Below are 23,511 nucleotides of genomic sequence, written 5' to 3'. Positions count from 1 at the left end.
TAAGTTCAATTAGAGTCTAGTGTCTAGGGTCTAATGTCTAGAGTCTAGTGTTTACAGTCTAGTGTCTAGAGTCTAGTGTCTATAGTCTCGTGTATAGTGTCTAGTCTGTAGTCTCTGTTTCTCTAGTGTACTGTCCAATATCTAGTGTCTAGTGTTCATAAGTGGCTTGTGTGTAGTGTCTAGAGTCTATTCTATTATATATTAGCATATTGGTTGTCAAATGCTATGTGTTTTGTGTACATACATTTAATTTTCACTTTAAAGTAAAATAACAAAAAGTAATAGTTTTACACACTAATTAAATTATATTGTACACTAATAAAACATGAGGGTACTGTTATAAACCAAACACACAATACTGAAATACAGGGTGTCCCATGAAACATAACAGTTTGTGAATAGTTTGAAATGTCTTCTTCCATGATTTTTAAGTCTTCTGATAGTAAAGAGACTAATGAAAAATAGTATATGACAGTCGTATTATAATAAAATTGATTTCAAAGTAAAAAATATTTTAATAACAGACTTTTTAACTAAATAAACTGCACAAAAGTCTTCAATATCTAATACATTATATGAAAGAAGACATTCAAAACTATTCAACAACTGTCATGTTTCGTGGGACACCCTGTATAATAATCTAAAGGAAATAAAATTTTGCTACAAACTCAAATGTTTAAACCTAATGTCGTAGACCTTTGATTTGTTTTAAATATTTGTAATATCTAAGGTTTACACCATCTGTTGAAATATTTATAATATCTAATTGGTTTACACCATCTGTTGAAATATTTGTAATATCTAAGGTTTACACCATCTGTTGAAATATTTGTAATATCTAAGGTTTACACCATCTGTTGAGAGGAACCCTGAAACTGCTTCCTCTCAATACACCATCAGAGGCTAAATTTAATGAATGCCTGCGACCTCTTCAAATTTGAATCATCGATTTAAATCCTTACTTGAACCAGCAATAGGAAGTTCAGCGATGAAGCTCAAAGTCATTGAATACGGTCAAAGGGTACTAGAGAAAATTAGAGTTTTCGGGAACACTCTATATTTTACCTAATAAAGTTTCATTTTCAGACACTCCATACACTCTGTCCTTTCGGTCCTTACAAACAGGGGCATCTATTCAAAAAAAGAAAAAAATTAGAAAATACAGAAAAATTGTCATTTGCAATTAATAAACAAAAAAATGTCAGAGGGTAGAACAAAGGTCGGGGTTTTGTTTTGATAAAAAAGCCAACATCATCCTTGCACCGGTTCCAAAGTTTTCATAAATTTATTTTCAAAAAAGTTTTGATTTTTTTAATATAATGTTCATCAAGGTTTAAGTCTTTTTCTGTGTAAATGTATGCCAGAAAAAAAATCATCATAAATCAAGACTAGTTTGCATAATTTCCTCCTCGAAACAGGGATTGTAGAAACGTTAAATTCGTTTGTCATGGTATAAAAAAACTAGTTTATTTTAGCCTTAAATTAAACAATTCAGTGGTTTACGACGCATCTTTTGATCAACATGTTTTGAAAGACAAAAAATGTAATCGTTAATAACTGACTGAATTAGCTTAGACTTTTTAAATTTTTTTTTGTAAATGTTGTTTCTGATTGCTATTGTATCATTATTATTGGTGCAAAACGGATTTGATATTTTCGATAAAAAAGTTTTACTCTAAATATTGAATATTTAAATAGATAAACATATGTATTCATAAAAAAAAATGAAAAGATTTAAGAAAAAACGTTCCTACTGTTGATTCAGATATAATAAATAATTTTCTATGCATTGTAGTAATTAATCACAATGAGGATAATTGATACAGTGCACAGTAGAGAAGGGTATCTCAAAAAAAGCACCCTGAATTAAAATCACCTTAGTAAGAACAAATTCAAAAAATGTAAGTTTTTGGAAGACGATGCCTGGCCGCGTTAAACAAGTTCCACAAGATTCAACAGAATGAGATAGAACGGATACGGGGCATAGTACTGAAAAACATCTACACGTGTGATATCGATATTGACTCTAGTTCTGAACCCTCTAGTAATAAGTTATAAGAAATATATAAACTGGAAGTTATTTATGCGTTTTTATTAGAGTCTGACTCACGTCCTCTATAAGTTTTGAGTTTTCCAAGATTTAACGAGAAGAAAAAAAGGGAATTAGTTTTTTTTACAGCAGCATGGTATGATCAAAATTTTTCAAAAAAAAACAATTGTACATTCGTTATAATTTTTAGGACAAAAAGAGTTTAGTTATAATGCTTTTTTTTCTTGATCAAATTTCGGAAAAGGGGAAAAATTGGTTAAATGTTATCTTTCATTAATACAGAGTTTTCAGCTAACTGTATTATAGTGAATTGAACGTGAACAGTAAACAACTCCTGTTAAAATCTAAAGTTGAAGTTAGAAAGTCCAACTTCTTAATGGATTCCTAGAAATTTCTTCTTGAGAAGGAAGACTGCAGTAGAGTTTCATTTCTAGGTTTGGACCATTTAGGTAATGTTATTAATGTCATAGTTTTACTGCAAACGTTAAGTACCAAAACCTTTTTGGAAAAGTATTAAACTTTTTAACCCTGTCACATTTACACTGCATCTACTTTGGTATCAATTGCATATAGTATTAAACTCAGTAGTTTCTAACTTTCTTAACTTTTTGATAACTTGCACGGAAACCTATTGATAACTTGCACGGAAACTTAAAAATAACTTGCACGGAAACTTGTTGATAACTTGCACGGAAACTTGTTGATAACTTGCACGGAAACTTATTAATAACTTGCACGGAAACTTATTAATAACTTGCACGGAAACTTATTGATAACTCGCACGGAAACTTATTGATAACTTGCACGGAAACTTATTAATAACTTGCACGGAAACTTTTGATAACTTGCACGGAAAGTTATAGATAACTTGCACGGAAACTTATTGATAACTTACACGGAAACTTATTGATAACTTAAACGGAAACTTATTAATAACTTGCACGGAAACTTATACATAACTTGCACGGAAACTTATAGATAACTTACACGGAAACTTATTGATAACTTACACGGAAAATTATTGATAACTTGCACGGAAACTTATTGATAACTTACACGGAAACTTATTGATAACTTGCACGGAAACTTATTAATAACTTGCACGGAAACTTATACATAACTTGCACGGATTATTGATAACTTGCACGGAAACTTATTGATAACTTACACGGAAACTTATTGATAACTTGCAGGGAAACTTATTTATAACTTGCACGGAAACTTATTGATAACTTGCACGGAAACTTATTGATAACTTGCACAGAAACTTATTGACAACTTGCGCGGAAACTTATTGATAACTTTCATGGAAACTTATTGATAACTTGCATGGAAACTTATTGATAACTTGCATGGAAACGCAGCTTTGCCTAAACACTTAACTATAAATCCTAGTTGATGGCTTAAGATTTTAACACTTTTTAACTCACGATATCTTTTATTGCGACCTTATACTACAAAATGATAATTCATTTATCGTTAATTTTGAATGACAGGTTATCTAGAATTAAATGCCAAAATTCGTCATATTTGATAAAGCTAAAAGCTAACCATTATTTGGGTTATTTTTGTGTTATACGAGATAAAGAGTGTTAAAACAAACACTTCACACTTTTTCTTTCAAAGGCTGAATTATTATCCAATCAAATTAATATCAAAATGTCTCTTAGAGTTTAGGCCAACATTGTAATAAGATTTATACAATCCTGCTCTGAATGACGGCTCTTTTTCTTTTGGGGATGAAACTGATCTGCCTAGCTAAGGGCAAAATGCCAAAACAAAAAAATAAAAAATGCAGTTTTGAAATGTTTCAATCTTGACAGATATGTTGTGCTCAAAACAGAAAAAAGTTAATAAAACGTTTAAAGCTTTTGCCCCATCTGCACTTTAATATATAATAAATATTTGATACTCACACATAACATTAAGCTGAATAGGTTCACTGTGTCCATCTCCTTCAACATTACTAGCATGGCATCTATACTCTCCTCCTTGTTCACGTTGGACCTAGGATAAAGCACCCTTGCTAAACTGTCTAGGACAGAGAATCCTTGTTTCAACTGTCTAGGATAAAGCATCCTTGTTTCAACTGTCTAGGATAGAGCATCCTTGTTTCAACTGTCTAGGTCTAATGGTGGATGTCAAAGTCTACTACAGTCAACGAGAATACATTGCTTTTGTTGAATCAATATGTATTCATAAGTTCAATTAATGCATTCCTGAAAATGTTTTGAATATTTGAGTGCTGACTAATTATCTACTTGTAAATGCACAATGAATGTATTCTTAGTTGAGTTTTCGATATTTATACTTTGTTTCAACAAATACGATCAAAACAAAATTATCAAACAATATGTTTTTAATTTAATTTAATTTTTAATAATAAATTTTCTTTTGTGTTATATTTTAAGCTGAACCATCATGCAATTTTATTTTGTATTTTGTGTTTGAAAATAAATACTATAACTATAACTATATTCAGAGCCAACAGAGATTACAACGGCGGTAGCGTTTATCTATCTATCTATAGATTCAGAGCTGAAAACTTTAGAATGTGATATCCTTATTCCCGATCTGTTAATTAATCTGGAGATTAAATTCATGAGAAGAACAAGCAATATTTAATCTGGAGATTAAGAAAAAGAGTGGATTAAGCATTAATCCCGATATCCACCATTCAAAAGTTCCCAGCTCAGATCTCAAAATTAAATTATAGATCGACATGTTAAATGGACTGTTATAGTCGTAATATCCAATTGACCACATTTTACAAAGAGACAAGACGAATTCACAACGGTTCCTTTTTAAATTTTTGGCTAGTCATCGATTGACTGATATATGCTATAAAAATGACTTTGGATCAATCCAGCTAGCTAGCAGCGACCATTCTAAAAATTTTCACAATTCAATATGAGGTCATTCTCATTGTTACTTTGAAACAGGTTTAAAGGATACTGTTGTAAATCGGAATCTATTAATGATGGGTTGCTTAATTTATGTTAACATTACCATAATTTCTCTAATTTTGTAATGACTTCAATATTAATAATCTCAATAAAATGACCCGCTCTTTTAAAGCACGAATACAAAGATATCTAAATTAGCGTTAAAATTAACTTGCAAACAATACGAAGTGAATTGTCATTTTCAGCATAATAAAAAATCAGGGTTAGATATCCTCTCATTTCTCTTCAAATTAAAAAGAAAACTTGACCAATGTATAAAAATCAAAAGCTAACTTTAATAATTTTCATTTTTTTTTTACATTTTTCTTTGAGACCCGGCCCACGCGAGAACTTATGTATTTTCGGGATCAAGAATTGATCTTTATCTTGCGCAGACTTATGGATTAATTTAATTGATATGTGCCCTGCAAGGGTTAACGTAAATAACCGGATAAAATTCAAAAGTGCCAATATATGTACAGTTTAACACAGTACTTTGGAGCCAATAAAAGAATTAATAAAATGTTGTATTGACAATTTTTCAATAGGTTTTTTATTTAACTCTATACAAAAATGTGGACCAAAACAATGTCCATGAATATGCAGGAACAGTTTAATATAATTATTTAATCAAAAAACAAGATATCCGCAGAATTCCATTATCAGTTAAATTAAGAATAGGACATTTTATAAATTCTTTCGATGTCTCCGAAGAACTGGATTAAGCAGTAGTATATTAAGATCAAGATTAACGATACTTCATACATAAGTTTCAACTCTTCAAACCTTATCATAACATATGTCACTGAAAACCTAAGTTCATTACCGGGCTTACTTTTAAGCAGAGCTAGAGAAAATTGTACAGTACACTCTCCACTAAAACCCTTTCATTTTTCGGCCAGTGTACTGCAAATCACTGCAGTACACAAAGAAAGCTAAGCTGAGGGTGAGTATTAAATAATTGAACGAAGACGACTTCAATTCCTCCTTATTCCGGTAATTATTTCACAAAATTATAAAATATTAAAATATATAAAATGAATAATATTTACCCCTGTAAACCTAATTTTATTTCAAATGAATGAGTTGTTCATCAAGGTAATTTGCCAGTCATTTTGCCAACTTTGTTTTCCCACGCAATATCTTCAAAAGGGACTAATCATGATTTTCAATTGTTTTGAGGTTTGCAATTGTTTAGAGGTTAGAAATGGTTTGAAGGGGGTAGGGCGAAGGATCTTGCTTCGCGCTAAAAGGGGCTGTACTCGTAGTTGTGTGTAACCCTCCTAGCAAAGAGGTCAATGCCTGATTTACAATGGTACCATTAAAACCTTTGACTAAATATTTTACATTAAAAGAGGTTTATACAAACATTAAAAAAATATTTACTTTCTGTCCATTCTACTTAGTGAATATTAATATTTTTAAACAGCTTCAAAATAAAGGGTTCACATTTAAAAGATTAGGCACTACCATCTTTTTATGAAGAGTTTCTTGAAATTACGCATACAGTCCGTTTAAAGGCAGTTTTTTAAGCATATAAAGAACAAAAACGCTATTACCAGAACAATCTTGTATCTTATATTTATCATTTCTTAAAAATAAAAATCAACAACATATTATAAACATGTTTCCACAGTTCATAATTCATTATGACATTTTACATTTGGAAACACACAATTAGAAAATCCATTATAACATAAAAGTATTATAAAATGCATGAATTCTTTAACAAAAGTATTATATTCTAAGGTTTTGAATAGAAATATAAAGGAAAAATATCATATTGCATTTGGACCATCCATATTGAATAAACTATTTAAAATAATGTCTTTAATGTCTCCAATTTGTTGTTTGTATAAAATTGGTTTTCTATGATCATGTTAGATACTAGATACTTCTCTTTCACAGCATTTGACCGACTGATTGACTGTAGTTTCAAGTGATCCTCCAAACAAAAATGACAATGCCTGATTAAAAATGTTATCCTTGAAACCTTAATCTGATCAAAAATGTGGAAGATTCCGTCCTTTTTCAGACTAGAGAAAAGTATTTGTTTTACAATTTTTCATACAAATGTTTAATTCTGTTATTTCTGATAACTTCTCCATTGTTTCTAATAAGCAAGAAATGTGCAATTCACTTTTAATGAGAAACCGCAAATGAAAATAAACTGAAACAGCAATATGTTCAGGGTACCGTTGTAAATCAGACATTGCCATCTTTGCACGGATTTACGCTTACAATCCATTTAACCAAGTGGGATTATAATATTTGAACTAATATAATTCAGCTAGACAAATTCCCCCTTACTTCCCTCTCTTTTGTTCCACTATTTATCATTACCTTCTGAAGAACTAAACTATGGTTTGACATGATAACATTTCCTGAACCACGAGGCAATATTTCAACATCCTGAAAATGTAAAACCTGTTCAAAAATCATATTGATTAGTTGGTTATTTGGGCTAAAATTCTATTGTAAACCCCCTTTTAACATTCCTATGAAAATAAATAAATAAATAAATGAACTATATAATAAAGATATATTTACATTATGGAGCCAGGTCACTTTATATGGAGGTGGGTTGGCCTCTACAGAGCATTCAAAGTAAACATCATCCCCCTCCTCTAGATCTTCCAGGTTTATGGCTTTACCAATCTCAAGCCGAACTGTTGGTGGATCTAGAATCAGTTTAAATATTATAGTCCAAGATATGCCATGTGGGAACCAAAAGCCTTTGTAACAGGAAAACGACTGTTTAACTTAAGTGTTGAACTGAGATTATCATGAACATGACACAAAGGGATATTGTGCAGTAAGGTATCCCCTCCAAAAATATTTGGAGCGTTATTATTTCCTAGCTGTTCCTTTTGTTATTCTTAGCAAAAAGGAAAACTCAATTTGACCATTAAATCAGAAATATACGTCCAAATCGGGTTAAGGTGCTAAGTTTAATTTTTTAATGATAGAGAAAGGAATCGAAGAGTTAAAGCTTACCTGAAATTTACACAACCGACCACCCTATTAATTAATTAACAGGGTGGTCGGTTGTGTACATCATGATATGTTGACGTAACTACAACAGTACATTTGCATATAGAATGATCGTATTTCTAGGGCGGATTTTATGGAATTGATAAATTTTAGATTTTCTTTCTTGAACTCAAGATAAATTCCCCCCCCCCCAAAAAAATTTTAGGGGGGGGGCAAACAAAATGTGTATTATACTTCCTCATGAACAAACTAACTTAACCAGCAGGATATTCAGTTAGTCAAAAAATAGAATTGCGGAACAGGGCATGTACTTCTCGCCAGTTTTTGCTAATTCTTCGCATACAAGTACAACCCGTCAAAAAGAATTTGCAAATTTTTAGTTTTTCTGAATTTTTAAATTTTTTTTGCTCAATTCCGAAAAAAAAACGGTTTCAATTGAGCGCCGGCTTAAATCTTGAAACATTGAATACAATTTTAAGTGGAACCAACCATATTTGAGCCGCGTCTTAAATTTAAACCGCGGCTCAAATTCTTTAAATTTGGGCTCTGGTGTGTTCTCAAGTTTAATATAATATTGTCAATATTTTAAGAATGTGTTTTATCATTATTTCTACAGCAATTGAACACGACATTTTCAGATCATAGCATTAAATATTTAATCTTTAAATGGTTCGTTATGAATTCTATGGGATGTACTTTACAAGATATGCAATTAAAATAAAAGGCCTAAATAGTGTTTATAACAGGGTTATATCTTATATCTAATGTTTCTATTAAAAGAATTTTATTTAAATATTTTTGCCCAAACCGGTATATATCAAAAAGTTGTTTGAGCCGTTTTATTAAAAGTAAGGCAACGAATATATGATTGACTTCCCCTCTTCCAAGCAGAATTAACGAGTTCATTTTGTTTACTTACAATATACTTGAAGTCTGATAGAGTCCTGAATCAGTGCCGTTGGTTTCACCTCAGAGTTCACCGCTGTACAGGCCAGCTCACTTCCCGAATCCGTCAGAACGGGCCTGTACATAGTTCGATGAATCAATATAGACGGGCGGCACACTGTTCAATATACTGTTTAATTTAGACGGACCTGTACACAGTTCAATAAATCAGTATAGACGGGCCTGTACACAGTTCAATGAATCAATATAGACGGACGGTACATTGTTCAATATAGACGGGCCTGTACACAGTTCAATTAATCAATATAGACGAACGGTACATTGTTCAATATAGATGGGTCGTACACAGTTCAATGAATCAATATAGATAGGCGGTACATTGTTTAATATAGACAAGACAGGCATATACACAGGTCAATGAATCAATATAGATAGACGGTACATTGCTCAATATAGATGGGCCTTTAAACAGTTCAATTAATCAATATAGACAGGCTGCACACTGTTCAATATAGACGGGCCTGTACACAGTTCAATGAATCAATATAGACAGGCTGCACACTGTTCAATATAGACGGGCCTGTACACAGTTCAAAGAATCAATATAGACAGGCCTGTACACAGTTCAATGAATCAATATAGACAGGCGGTACATTGTTCAATATAGACAGGCCTGTACACAGGTCAATGAATCAATATAGATAGGCGGTACATTATTCAATATAGACAGGCCTGTACACAGTTCAATGAATCAATATAGATGGGCGGTACATTGTTCAATATAGACAGGCGGTACATTGTTCAATATAGACAGGCCTGTACACAGTTCAATGAATCAATATAGACGGACAGTTCAATTAATCAATATAGATAGGCGGTACATTGTTCAATATAGACAAGCCTGTACACAGGTCAATGCTTCAATATAGACGGGACACACTGTTTAATATAGACGGGTTGTAATGTACACTGTTCAATATGACGGGCCTGTACACAGTTCAAAATAGACAAGTCTGTACACAGAAAGAGGGACCCAGAGTTAACTCTGGTTGTTTTCAAATACCAAACTGACTTTTAGGCATCTAGGGCAAGTTGTACAGTTTTAATTCGACATTAACAACGGCAACACGGGACAGTACACCAAATGCAGTGGCCAGAATGCTTGTTACCTGTAAATAACAGTCGCTTTCGTAGAATTCCATTCCCTGGTTATATTCAAGGGTTTAAGAACTCCTCGTTCTGCTCCGGGTCCAGGAGGAACTTTGAGACCAGTTTTCCAGTTTAATTCCAGGTGAGCCGGAGGGTTGGAGCCCCAGGATATACATCTAGAATAAGATGTTAAGTGTTCATCTGTCTTGGTGTCAGATTTAATGAATTGCGAAAGGTATCATGGTCCATGGATTTAAGAACTAATTCTCAAGTGTACTCTCACTCTATTGAGACGCACCAAAGACTCAAATTTTCTAATACCTTTATCTTTGCAACCTGATGGTGTAAACCTTTGATATTTCACCTTAGATGATTTGATATGACAGAAAATCATAGAAACAAAAACATACAAATTTTATTGCATCTGGTTGCAAAGATATACAATTTAGACAATTAGAGTTAATGACAAAAACTCATATCCTTTTTCATTATCACTTCCATGCAGAACCAAAACGTTCAATCTGAGTACATAAATGGCACTATCCTGCGTACACAAACATAATTTGATATAATTTTTTTAAATTTTGAATTGTTTTATGTCTCAAAATGTGACCTTGTCGAATTTAGACCAAAAATACCCTTTTCTAAAATACTTTAAAGAAAAAGGTTATAATTCTGCTACAGCTTAGAAGTCAACACACATATAATTTATTTATTTATTATACATTATACTAGCTTGGGAACCCAGCGTTGCCCAGGTTACTTTATAGCTTTTCCTGTCGTTTACCCGCACTTGGACGATTTTTCCTTAAAAACTAAATTTTTGCATTTAATCATATTCCGATTGGGCTATTTTTGTCTAAATGTAGATACTAGATGGGGGGCAGGGTTTTTTTTCACGCCCCGCCCCTACGATTTTGCGCTTAGAGTTGAGATAGGGGATTGTGATACATTTCCATAGTCCAACTTTTCACGGCCTGCTCATTAAATAAAAAATAGACATCTAACTTTAAAGGTTAGGGTGTAAGGGAGGATTTTTAAAAAGTTTAAAAAGTTTGTGGTAAAAATTTTCAAAATAATTATTTTTACTTTTAACAAATATTAACAAATGACACATGTTATTAAATCCATTTTTTAAGGCCTTTTCAAAAATGTAAGTCTTAGCCCTGTTGCTTAATTAATAAAACTTATTTCTACAAAATTTCGAGTAATTTCAAGAATATGATGGTTGCAAATGTGTTATTATCTTTATCCCTAAAATCTAATGAATTTAACCCTAACAAATTTCAGGGATAATTAAACTTTCTTAGCCGAACAAAAACTATCTTTCTGTATCATTAATGAAAATTAATGATGTAGCAAACAAATAAATAAAATAAAGAGAATTTTTATTATTAAGATAATATAAAAAAAGGTTGATATATTTAGTATTCTTTTTAATCTACATCGAAACAATTTGCAAGAATGGAATATTTAAAAGAATGCGGGAAAATTGTTGGTCTCGTAGGTTGTAGACAATAACTGTACATTTGACCACAATAAATAGCAATATACTCAATTCATCCTCTACATTGACAAATGCAACTTTAACGTTTAACCCTATAAAAATACCGTGGGTATACAATGTAACAATACAGACAAAAAATGCACCCCGCCTGCTCACACCCCCCTCAACCCCAACCAAATATTGCATTCTTAACACTGAGTTCAAGGGGGGGGGGGGCATGCCAAATCGACCCCTCTCCGTCCTAGTTTCTGATAATATTTCCTTTATCATTTCTATTCATATGGTTTTCTCAATAAATTAAAGTTTATAATCGTGTTCTTTTTTTAAGTATCCAAAAATCTCAATTTATTAATGCCATCAACAATAATATTGCGGATTTTTATCAAGAATTCAGAAAATCTATTTATTTCAAAAATGCTTTTGTAAAGATTTATAAATCTGGAGATGAAATTTAATTTTAATTCAGAAAAGAACTAAAAACTTGTCTCAAACTCTTCCAGAAAGAATACACACCCTGAAATTAGTTAAACAATTTTGGTTTGATATGAATTAAAGTTTGCTGCTTTTGTCAAAGTTTAGAATATTTAGATGAAGAAATTTGATAAGACACTGTAACCTCTGGCGTATTTCAAGTACCGGACCGACTATTAAGCAGCTAGAACAAGCTGTATACAGTACACAAACTGACTTATATGTTTTAGGCAAAAGGAAACAGTAAACCAAATCAATCATCCCCGTATATAGAGATTCATGTGAAGAGTGGGACGAGGCTTCTTAAACATATCTAGATATGTAAAGTAGTACTCTCTGTTTAGATGTTTGTATGTCCCATCATAACTCAGGAACCCCATTACCGATTTCCTTAAACCTTGATCGGGCAACTTGTAAGAAGCACGGGAATGTTCTTAGCTTGGTTTTGAGATTCTGAATTAAATGGGTCGACTTTTCTAGGGAAAAGTAGCTAAAATCGTAATTTAATACAAAGTGTGAGTAAACGGCGGGAGTAACTATGAGTACCCTGGGCAACGCTAGGCTCCCAAGCTAGTTAAAATTATAAACTAGTAAATCACCTGATAATATACTGTTTTCCAACCGAAAAGGGACAACTAGTAAATCACCTAATAATATACTGTTTTCCAACCGAAAAGGGACAACTAGTAAATCACCTAATAATATACTGTTTTCCAACCGAAAAGGGACTGATCTCGGAGCTAATGCGAACACCCAATGGGGGAACTGAAATAAAATGAATTATTAAAAAATTGTGAAAAATAATCAATAAATTGTGTAATTTTAATTAGTTCATCAATAACTGATCTATATAATAAAACAAAACATTCATATATATATGTATATTTCACGGACAATGTCGGGCCCTTCAATCACACTCTGGGCCGTAGTAAATTTGAATTCGAACAGGACCTGCCCAGTTTGTACCGGCCTGCCAGATAACAGCGTGTACTGACCCGATCCTATGGTACAGTACGTCACCTTAACCAGACTAACATACGACAGGGGTCAATTTTCTTGGCATAGTCCCGTCGGAGGGCTAACTATGACAACTCCCATGGCGCGTTCAGACTTTTTACACTACCCGGCCTAATCCTAGGCCTATTTGACCGACCCCACTGGCTTAGTCCACCGTGGTTAGTTTCTAATAAACCTAGGGTTTTTGATTCCTTTAAAATAAATTTGGTTCTGAAGCGATCTTTCTGTTCACATTTCTGGAAGCCAATTACTTCATATCATAACCAATTACTTCAAAGGCTAAAAAACGACAATATCTTACAGATTATTGGTCAGATAAAGATTTACATGGTACTGTTGGTAATCATGCATGCTAATGCTAAGGAGGGTTAATTATTGAAACCACGACGACAGTTCCTTCTAAATTCTAAAAGTTGATTGCTCTGTTTCTGTTACATTTGTTTTTTTCGTAGAACAGTTTAAAAGCATTTTTAAAATCTTAAATCCTTTAAGCACAATTCACTAAGTTTTAAAGTGCTTTTGCATTTTGTAGAAACTATTTATTTGAATCTAATCTACTACATTTTGAAAATACGAAAATTCCAGTACTGATTATGAGTTACTACTTTGTTTAGTCAAAAAAAGCGTATTCTCGATTTTACAGTGAATAAGGTAGAAAGTACTGTTCGCTAACCATTAACACTTAAGGAGACTGAGTTGAAAAATTTAGAATGAGATATCCTTAATCCCGATTACTTAATCTGAGTATCCAATGGGCACACTTTTGATTTTCTTCTTAAACTGTTCTTTCTTGGATATAGTAGAGAAAAATCAAAAACCGTTTTTTTAAAATTTGAGTCTCTCCCGTTTCTGTATATATAATCTTAAATGGAGCGCAAAATTTCAAATTTATCGGCTTCATATACGCGACTCTGATTGTTTGAATTTTATACACTTTTCAGAATGCAAGGACAAGATTAAGGTTAGGCTCGAAATTAAGTAAAGGAGAGGATCAATCATTAATCTCGATATCCACCATTTTAAAGTTTTCAGCTCAGTAAACATAATTATTAATGATATTTACAATAAATCATGGAGGATCACTTGAAAATGGGTTTTGAAAACCTTTTAAATTAAAAAAAATAGTCTAATCCCTCGTAATTATAAAAATATGTAAAAGAAAAGCACTTTGTACTTACAAATCATATTAATTCTAGTTGAAGCTTCACTTGGTACTGTCAGATTGTTGTTGAAGCAAATGCAACGAAATCTAAACAAAAATTATTTCCAAAAATTTTGTTTTCAACGAACCATTAATTGCACTTTGAGGCAAAACAATTTACAGCTTTGTTTAAAAGGTTTGGGTTTGCAAGATTTAAATAATCCTGTAATCCTATTCTCAAAACATAATCGGATTTGAAAATCAGATTACAAAAACTAAAAAGAATTGTAAAGTGATTGTTAAAATATGTTTATTTATGATGATTTACCTTATTTAGTAAAATATTTCCCAACCAATGAAAACTTGTAAAGTGAAAAAACACTTAATGTTCTCAAAATAAATAAAACTTCCTGATTGAATTTGAATTTCAAAAAAATATTATGAATTTAGAATTAATTTATAGTCAACACTCTGCTCTGCTCTACTCTACTCTACTCTACTCTACTCTACTCTACTCTACTCTACTCTACTCTATTCTACTCTACTCTACTCTACTCTACTCTACTCTACTCTACTCTACTCTGCTCTACTCTGCTCTGCTCTGCTCTACTCTGCTCTGCTCTACTCTGCTTTACCTTGAATTAAGATGTTCCCTATGGAAATGAAGTATAGTAAGGCTGTTTCTCATACTTTTTCCCTTTCAACAAATATTTTCAAAATCTTAAATTCTAACCAATATGCTGATTGCAGACATATTAAATTTAAACCCTGTCTTACCATTATGTCTTGCTCTGCTTAACCCTATCCCTGCTGGGGTACTTGAAAAAGAATCAGTTTAAATATTATAGTCCAAGATATGCCATGTGGGAACCAAAAGCCTTTGTAACAGGAAAACGACATCAAGAATTGAACTTTATCTTGCGCAGACTTATGGATTAATTTAATTGATATGTGCCCTGCAAGGGTTAACGTAAATAACCGGATAAAATTCAATTCTTTGATATTTCAAACTTATTTTAATTTATCTAACAGAATTCATAGTTTGAAATATCTAAGGTCTACGACATTGGAATCCAAAGATATAGGGTTAATAATGTTAAAAATAACAAAATGAAAAATTGATAGAAGAAATATAAAAAAAAGTTTCTCTTGATATCTAATGTTGAAAGTTCTTTGAGGATCAATATGTTTGATTAAAAAAATGAGAAATGAAGAATCGTAAAAAGAAAATTATGAGGAATGAATCCTTAAAGTTGGAGAAACAACCAACTTTTCTTTTAGAAATATTTTCAATAAAGTCTGAGTGGAGAGAATATGTTTTCTAACACATATTGAAAATGTTTCTAGGACAGAGCATCTATTTCTGCAGAGAGTCGATCAACTTACCAACATAAAAATAAGACCTTTAAATATTATGGTAAGGTTGTTAAAAAAATTGCAGAAAAAATTTTTTAAAATATTGTGGACAAATGTTAAGAGTGACACATGTTTTTCAACATTTCTTTTCTAAGTCTTTTCAAATAAAAATAAGTTAAATGTTTTGAAATACCGCCCGGTCTACCGCTTTACCGGCCTCTAAACTGAATGTATTTGCCAATGGAACCGAGCTCTTGCCACTAACTCAAATTTTATAATCATTGCAACCTGATGATTCAAACCTTAGATATTTTAAGCATAGAGGGTTTGATCTAACAGAATTCCAAGTTTGAAATATCAAAGGTATTCTACATTGAGTTGCAAAGATATAAGGATTATAGAATTAGCTTTTGTGACAAAAACTTAGTTAATTTCTTCTCAATTATAAAGAAAAATACGAATTTTGAGAAATAGTTATAGATTTAAATAACAAAACTTGACCCCATTTTTCTAATGTTTTTGAAAAGAAATGTCAAAAACGTTAAAATATATTGATTCAGTGGGAACCTAAAGTCTGTGGAATAGGAAACGATATTAAGAAAACAATATAATGTTGTTGCAAAGAAAACAGTTTACTAGTAACTTATAAACTCTGACTAACTTAGTGAAATCAACGTTAAAAATTAAGTAAGTCCCGCATTTTTGGATCGGAATGTTTGTTTATCTGACAGAAAATAAATATATTTAACATTAAAACTTGTCAGAGCTTGGAGAACCCATGGTTTGAATTATGAATAAATCCCCACCAAGGGAATATTGTTTACAAATCCCCCAAACCATTAGTTTTCTTATAAGCGAGCTGTTCACACAAAAATTGTTAGTATTCATTTTAGTTTCGAATTTTTATATTGTAGTAATAAATGGAGATACATATTTTGTTTTCTTTATAAATATGCAGATATATATAGAACATGATCAATTTTCAGATTAATAAAGTATTAAAGGGTACCATTGTGAATCGATTAAGATCCCTTTAAAACCTGATTTTAATAAACATTTGTTTCCTGTGCAACTTGATCTGAATCATCTAGAAGTATGTTATCTCTATACCAGTGTACTCTAGGGGCTGGAATACCTAAACAATTAATCATAAATGTAAACAACCCCACTGCAAACTATGGACAGAGGGAGAAGGTGAAATGTTAATATCACTAGTGTCATTGTAGCTTATCTTTGATTTTACTTGTGAGCTCTGTAAATTTCGCACAATTCCGCGCAATTCCGCACAATTCCGCGCAATCCCCTGCAATTGGAGAACAGTTGCGCGAAATTCAGCGGAGTGAAATTCTGATTAGAATCCAGCTTAGGATAAAAACAAATTTCAATCTGTCGTGCAATTTACTTAAGTTTGGCGTGACCCAATAGAACCTTTAAAATTCCGACTTCCTGAAAAGTCTGAAAAGGGACTGAACATTCTTTTCAACCTGAAGTGTAAATCACTTTGACTATTTGATCCAACAAAACGAACTCAAGATTTCAAACTTGTGACATGCCATTTTCCAAAATATTAGGATTAAAAGGTTAAACAATTTAAAGTGAAATCTATTCATTAGAGCATATTTAAACCATTTCTGCAGTTAAAGTTACAATAAAACAGAAAAGGTGAGAGGGGGGGGGGGTTTGGCTCCTTTTCTCACCCCAGTGCAAAAATGTGTACTTTCTGCAAGACAGGGTTAGTTTTTTTATTGAATTTGTTTTGGCACATTTTCAAGGGGAATGACTAAGTTTCATGTCTGCGATTTTCTTATTATCTGTTATCCCGTTTTACAGGTTTACAAGAAAGCGTGAAGAAAGTTCGACTTTAACAGAAAGATTAATAATAACATTGCATGACTAAAAATATTTTGTAATTTCTAACTGAACCTAACCAAGGCAGATTAAAGGAACTATTCTCTAATAAAACAAGTTAATCGATGAATCAACCTAACTTTATAAAAACACATGAAACCACAATAAAAAAAAATAAAAAATGATTTAAGAAAGAAATTAAGTCTTTGCCTCAATAATTTAACCTATGCATTCTGTTAGATTAAATATTCTTAGTTTGAAATATCAAAGGTTTTTACTATTAGGTCGGAAAGATATAGGGATTAGAAAATTTAAGTTTGTGGCAAAGAATCCATTTCTTTTTGAGATAATTTCAAAACAAAAACATTGATCGCTAGGATTTTAAAGAATATGAAAATTGAGAGCTAAGTTTTTTCATTACAGAAACAAAAATAATAATAAAAGAATATCCAACTTTGACTAAAATGTCTTTTTTAGTTTAGATAATAATTCTTGAATAACAGGTTCGTATTAAAGGAACTCAGTTTTTGCCACAAACTCTGTTTTTAATCCATACATCTTTGCAACCTGCGATGTCGTGGACCTTTAATATTTCAAACTATGAATTCTGATAAATCAATTAGTCTAAGCTTGAAATAAAGATTTACTCTTTTAGGTTGCAAAGATTGAGGGATTAGAAAATTTAAGTTTGTGGCAAAGAATCAATTTCTTTATTAGATAATTTAAAAAAATATTGATTGTTAGGATTTTAAAGAATATGAAAATAAAAAGCAAAATTGCTTCATTTCAGCAAACGAAAAAATGAATAAAAAAGTATTAAATGAATATTTAAATTTTGCTTGCACCGTCTAATTTAATTTAGATAATTTAAAGGAACTGCAGGTTTTTGCCACAATTCTTTTTTATAATCCATATCTTTGCAACCCCGATGTCGTAGACCTTTGATATTGCAAGCTATTGAATTATGCAGGAAAAAATAGTCAAAAATGCAAATATTAAAAACAATCAGGTTACAAAGATATAGGGATTAGAATATTTAAATTTGCGGCAAAAAACTTAGTTCCTTTAAACACAGTTATATGAAATTGACCATATTAAGATAACGTAAAACGTATAATTTTCTCTGGCTTATCTGTTAACTAATCCACAACTTTTTAAAATTAAATTCAGTAATTTCTACCTCCCTTTACAGTACACTCTAAAGTTATGGTATCTCCCTCTCTAAAGGGTCCAACCATGTCGTTTATTGGATCCCCATTCGTGTTGGTAAGAACAGGTTGTCCGGGAGGAACTAAAACAAAATCAATCAATTAATCGTTAGAATTCGAGAAACTCGAGTTAAGATTTCAAATTGTAAAAAAAACATAAATTACAATTATCCATTGTTTACAGACCTATTTCACTAACTGAGTTAATTTTCAAGTTATTTTAAAACTTTTTTTTATAAAAATTAATCAAAACGACATAAAATTCCTTACAGTCGTCTTTTTATTTCACAGTTTTAAAGATCCCACTGTAGGTTACACAAAAAAACTGAAGGTCTTTATATAGTCATGTATCAGCAATTTCTTTAATAAAAAAATGTCAAACCATTTCAAAAAAACAATATTTTGCTTTGCAAATGTAAAAGCCCAGAAATACTGTAATCATAGTTTTAATTTTGAAAATTTTCTCTTTAACACTAAAAAGGCTGAGTTGTCTGAATCTATGCATAGCCCCCCCCCCCCTGAGAAAAAGCCTTAGAGAATAGGTATAGGGCTGAAATGCATGTGCAAAGCCCAATTTTTCATGGCCAGCTCAAAGAAAGAAAAAAATTAGACCGATAACTTTAATAGTTGGGTGCTAGAGAGGGTGGAAAAAAATGTTAAAAAAAAGTTATGGGCTATTTTAGATTTTTTCTTCACACTGGACTTTTTTTACGCCCTGTACCCTACCCTATAAATAAAAAAAATATTTTTTTAACAAAAAATCCTTTAAATTACTATTCATTAAAAGTCACAAAATTTCACGGTGATAGTGTCAAAAATGAGAGTTCTAGGACAAAAAAAACTCCAGGGGGGGCGCCTAATCCCCCCCCCCACCCAGCCTTTTTAGGGTTAAGAATAATCATAAAGGTGTAAACCAACCGGAGTGAATTAGTATTCATTAATTATAAATGACCTGGATGGTCATTTTGAAGCATTCAACCAGATTATTAGAAACTAACTCAACCCTTGACAATACTCAAAACTAAATACAAACTCGAGAATTTGCAATCTTAAACAACCAAAACCAGAGTTTCTACCGAATGAAAATTTTTTTTAAAAAACCTATTGCGTAATTTGGGTATTTGTTGGTGCACCAAAGGAATTGAGTCTTTGTAACAAACTCTCAATTTATAATCCCTTTATCTTTGGAACCCAATGTAGTACATCTTTGATATTTCAAACTTATTTTAATTTATCTAACAGAATTCATAGTTTGAAATATCTAAGGTCTACGACATTGGAATCCAAAGATATAGGGTTTAGAAAAGCAGAGTTTGTGGCAAAGACTCAATTCCTTTATCGCCGGAATTCCTGCTAAATTCTCAATCTACGTGAAAATTTGAATGGCAATTAAGCAAAAAACTGCGCATGCAAACTTTGAAAATTGTGAAAAACAGGAAAAAAATCGTGTACTTAGATGACTGCTAGCTATAAATTACGCCTCATTAAAGATACTGTACCAAATATTATTCAATAAATTTTTTAAAAACGTATAAAAGTTTCTGATGTCAGATTTATTTCCTTATTATTTTCCCCAGGATTTCCGCAATTGACAAAACTGTGGGGGAACCAACCCCATTGAGAGTAGTTATATATATAATATAAGACCGAGTGTTCCGTGTATGGTGAATGGGTTGGTTTACATTGTACTGGAGTTGTGAAGTTTTAGAACAGCTCTAGATCTAGTTTTATTTGTAAACAATAGGGAATAATGTAAACAAGAAGCGGTATTCCTGGTACTCGGCAGTAGTCAGTATAATCATCCTAGAAGATGATGATTTATTTTGGTGTACCCTCCCATTTTGCCTTATGTAAATATGTACTGTACAGCTTGCTTAATCTTCTAAATCTAGACGGAATGTTTAGATTTAGACGGAATAGTTAGATTTAGACGGAATGGTTAGATTTAGACGGAATGGTTAGATTTAGACGGAATGGTTAAATTTAGACGGAATGGTTAGATTTAGACGGAATGGTTAAATTTAAACGGAATGGTTAGATTTAGACGGAATGGTTAAATTTAAACGGAATAATTAGATTTAAACGGAATGGTTAAATTTAGACGGAATGGTTAGATTTAGACGGAATGGTTAGATTTAGACGGAATGGTTGGTTGGATAATGGAAAGACCATAAAATACCGACAATAAGGTGGATGGATGACTATTAGGGGAATTTCAAGTTGGACCCTGGGTAAACGTTAACAGCAGGAGGAAATACAAAAACCAATAAATTTCAAGTATAATTTTAACAAACCAGTAAAAAGGAGAAAGTTTAAGAATACAACATTTTTGCAAAATCAAAATGGAAGTGGGGGGGGGGGGCGAAGTCAAAATATTTTATTTCAAATACTCTGTGTTGTTTAACAAGTACAAGAAATCTTTTGACTTTTCGCAGAAACTGCAAATTTTCAAATCTTTTATAAAAAAATAAAAAGTAGTTTTGTACTGGTTGAAAATTGGAAAATTGAAGATTTTCACTCAATTACAAAGTTATCCGCTCCCCCACCCTGGCAATTACTCCAGTTGACCAAGAAATATATAGACCAGGAACCGCCATATCTCATGCGTCAAATCCGTGTACTGCAGTGGGAGGAGATCAAAACAAAGAATTCAGGGGCAACGCATCATTTTTCAGGAAAAAGGGCCCAAAGGGTGGAATAAGAATATGTTGCTATTGTATTAACCATAATGACTAGCAAAAATCATAAGTATTCGCTCTAACTTGATATATTAACTTGTTTTTTGTTGGACTGTAATATCACATCAGAGCTTTAGTCCTATCCTTTCAACTTCTGTGGGGGCACTGGGTTTGTTTACATTCCTCCCACAGAGTAAAGTACTCAATTTGTGTATATCTGAGTTGGGCGATCCTGTATATAGTTCCTTGTTACGAAGGAACTTGTTCCTCAGCAGTTCAAATACGTGACTGTAAAATGTACGGAAATCCTATCGCCCCCACCTTATGTTCTTCTATATCACCTTGGAAATTCATTAGTTTACATTTAAAGGACAGAAGTTCCAAACCATCCACCTGTTCAGAACCTGACACTTCATGGGACAGAAGTTCCAAACCATCCACCTGTTCAGAACCCAACACTTCATAGGACAGAAGTTCCAAACCATCCACCTGTTCAGAACCTGACACTTCAAGGGATAGAAGTTCCAAACCATCCACCTGTTCAGAACCTGACACTTCAAGAGACAGAAGTTCCAAACCATCCAACTGTTCAGAACCTGACCCTTCAAGAGACAGAAGTTCCAAACCATCCACCAGTTCAGAACCTGAGACTTCAAGGGACAGAAGTTCCAAACCATCCACCTGTTCAGAACCTGACACTAAGTGTCGTCGAACTGGCCCTCTCTCTGGAGCTGGCGCGTAACTCCTTTTGGCTTTTACCTCAGGGTTATTGTGAACAAAAAACCTTTAAATCTTGAAAAGACGAGATCTAGTGTTCTATCTATTATTGTTCATTAATTTAGGGTTTTAACAAAAAATTGAGAGCTTACCTATGACTCTTAATCTGACCCTGTGATATTTTGTAGGACTCTGCCTGAAATCAACTCTGCAGGTGTAATCTCCTAAAATATTATTTCTTAAAGGGATTGTAAACGTATTTCAAAATATTACATAAAGGGATTATAAACGTATTTCCAAATATTCCTTAAAGGGAAGGTAAACGTATTTACAAAATATTCCTTAAAGGGATTGTAAACGTATTTACAAAATATTCCTTAAAGGGATTGTAAATGTATTTACAAAATATCCCTTAAAGGGATTATAAACGTGTTTACATGTGCTTCTCTATTTAACATGTCCAATTCATTAAGGTACTCATTAAAAATTAAAGATCTAGTTTCTTTCAAAACGGAAAATTTCGATTGTTGTACATCTCATGCTACTGAGACAATAGAGGAAATTCGAAGAATTAAACACTTTTCAAGCTAGAAGACGACATTTTTCACAATATTGATTAGATATCGTTGTGAAATAGGCACGGCTTTCGTTTTGAAGAAGGGGATCACTTACAAAACAAGGATTGTCCCTTTAAGATTATGTAAATAAGTTTTACACCTTTATAAGTTTGCTATTGTTATGGTGAGTTGTTATTGTTATTGTTATGGTGAGTTAATTTTCTTAAAAATAAATTTTTGAACAATACAATTTAATTTTCTAACACGTCCTGGGTCTCAAAATGTCTGCAATTTCATTTTTTATTTCCAATGCGTAAATCATTAATAATTTAGTCTTTTTGCTAAACTAGTCTTTTTCTACTTGTATCATGAAAGTTCTTTACCCACTTATATAATTGTGCTCTGAAAAAATGTAAAATAGCCCAAAAATAAAAACTTAATTGAAATTATAAGTTTCAAATAGGAAACCGAAGGTTGTCCTAGAAAACTAATCTACCAGAAATGTGCTTTCATACTCAAACCCTTTTTAGAGGTATTAAAAAAAAAATTACACATCTGTTCTTACTCTTGAAGGTTATATTTCATAAGAAATGTAGAGTGTACATTTTTCTCTTATTCTTTGCTTTTAAAATGTTGAAAATTGTTACTTTTAATGAATTTAATATCTCCGTTAGTTAGTAAGATACAAAAAGAAGGCTAAATTTTAAAAGCCTTAAAGATATTTTTTTTTGTTTTTGGACAACTTTAACTTTAAATTTTAATGAAAATCAAAGAAATAAAATCGAGCTGGTCAATCGTCAATCGTCCATCGTCCATGGTCTGATAAAGATCCATTAATGTGCCACAAAACACCCAATCTAGAAATTGCATTGGAACTACATCAAGTTTATTATTGTAAGGATTGATTTGTCGGCAATATTCGAATTTTATGAAATTTGTTGTTGCACTAAAATACATTCCATTGTGT

General features: G+C 32.0%; 1 protein-coding gene across 2 annotated transcripts in view; it reads right to left on the bottom strand.

Annotated features, from left to right (window-relative positions):
- LOC111714536 (hemicentin-1) overlaps window positions 1-23,511 on the bottom strand; it is a 65,433-nt gene that overhangs the window by 3,894 nt on the left and 38,028 nt on the right. For both annotated transcript variants that reach the window (XM_023489669.1, XM_023489670.1), the window contains 12 exons: window positions 22,140-22,211; window positions 18,565-18,675; window positions 16,601-16,671; window positions 14,816-14,877; window positions 14,218-14,288; window positions 12,718-12,787; window positions 10,065-10,220; window positions 8,909-9,012; window positions 7,546-7,676; window positions 7,339-7,407; window positions 3,967-4,057; window positions 1,066-1,131 (listed from right to left, as the gene is read on the bottom strand). In XM_023489669.1, the coding sequence (XP_023345437.1) occupies window positions 1,066-1,131; window positions 3,967-4,057; window positions 7,339-7,407; window positions 7,546-7,676; window positions 8,909-9,012; window positions 10,065-10,220; window positions 12,718-12,787; window positions 14,218-14,288; window positions 14,816-14,877; window positions 16,601-16,671; window positions 18,565-18,675; window positions 22,140-22,211 (1,074 nt within the window). The remainder of the gene's footprint in view (window positions 1-1,065; window positions 1,132-3,966; window positions 4,058-7,338; window positions 7,408-7,545; window positions 7,677-8,908; window positions 9,013-10,064; window positions 10,221-12,717; window positions 12,788-14,217; window positions 14,289-14,815; window positions 14,878-16,600; window positions 16,672-18,564; window positions 18,676-22,139; window positions 22,212-23,511) is intronic.

This window comes from Eurytemora carolleeae, unplaced genomic scaffold, assembly GCF_000591075.1.
Source record: "Eurytemora carolleeae unplaced genomic scaffold, Eaff_2.0 scaffold1504, whole genome shotgun sequence".
Classification (NCBI taxonomy): domain Eukaryota; kingdom Metazoa; phylum Arthropoda; class Copepoda; order Calanoida; family Temoridae; genus Eurytemora; species Eurytemora carolleeae.
This window is presented reverse-complemented; position numbering and strand designations above follow the sequence as displayed.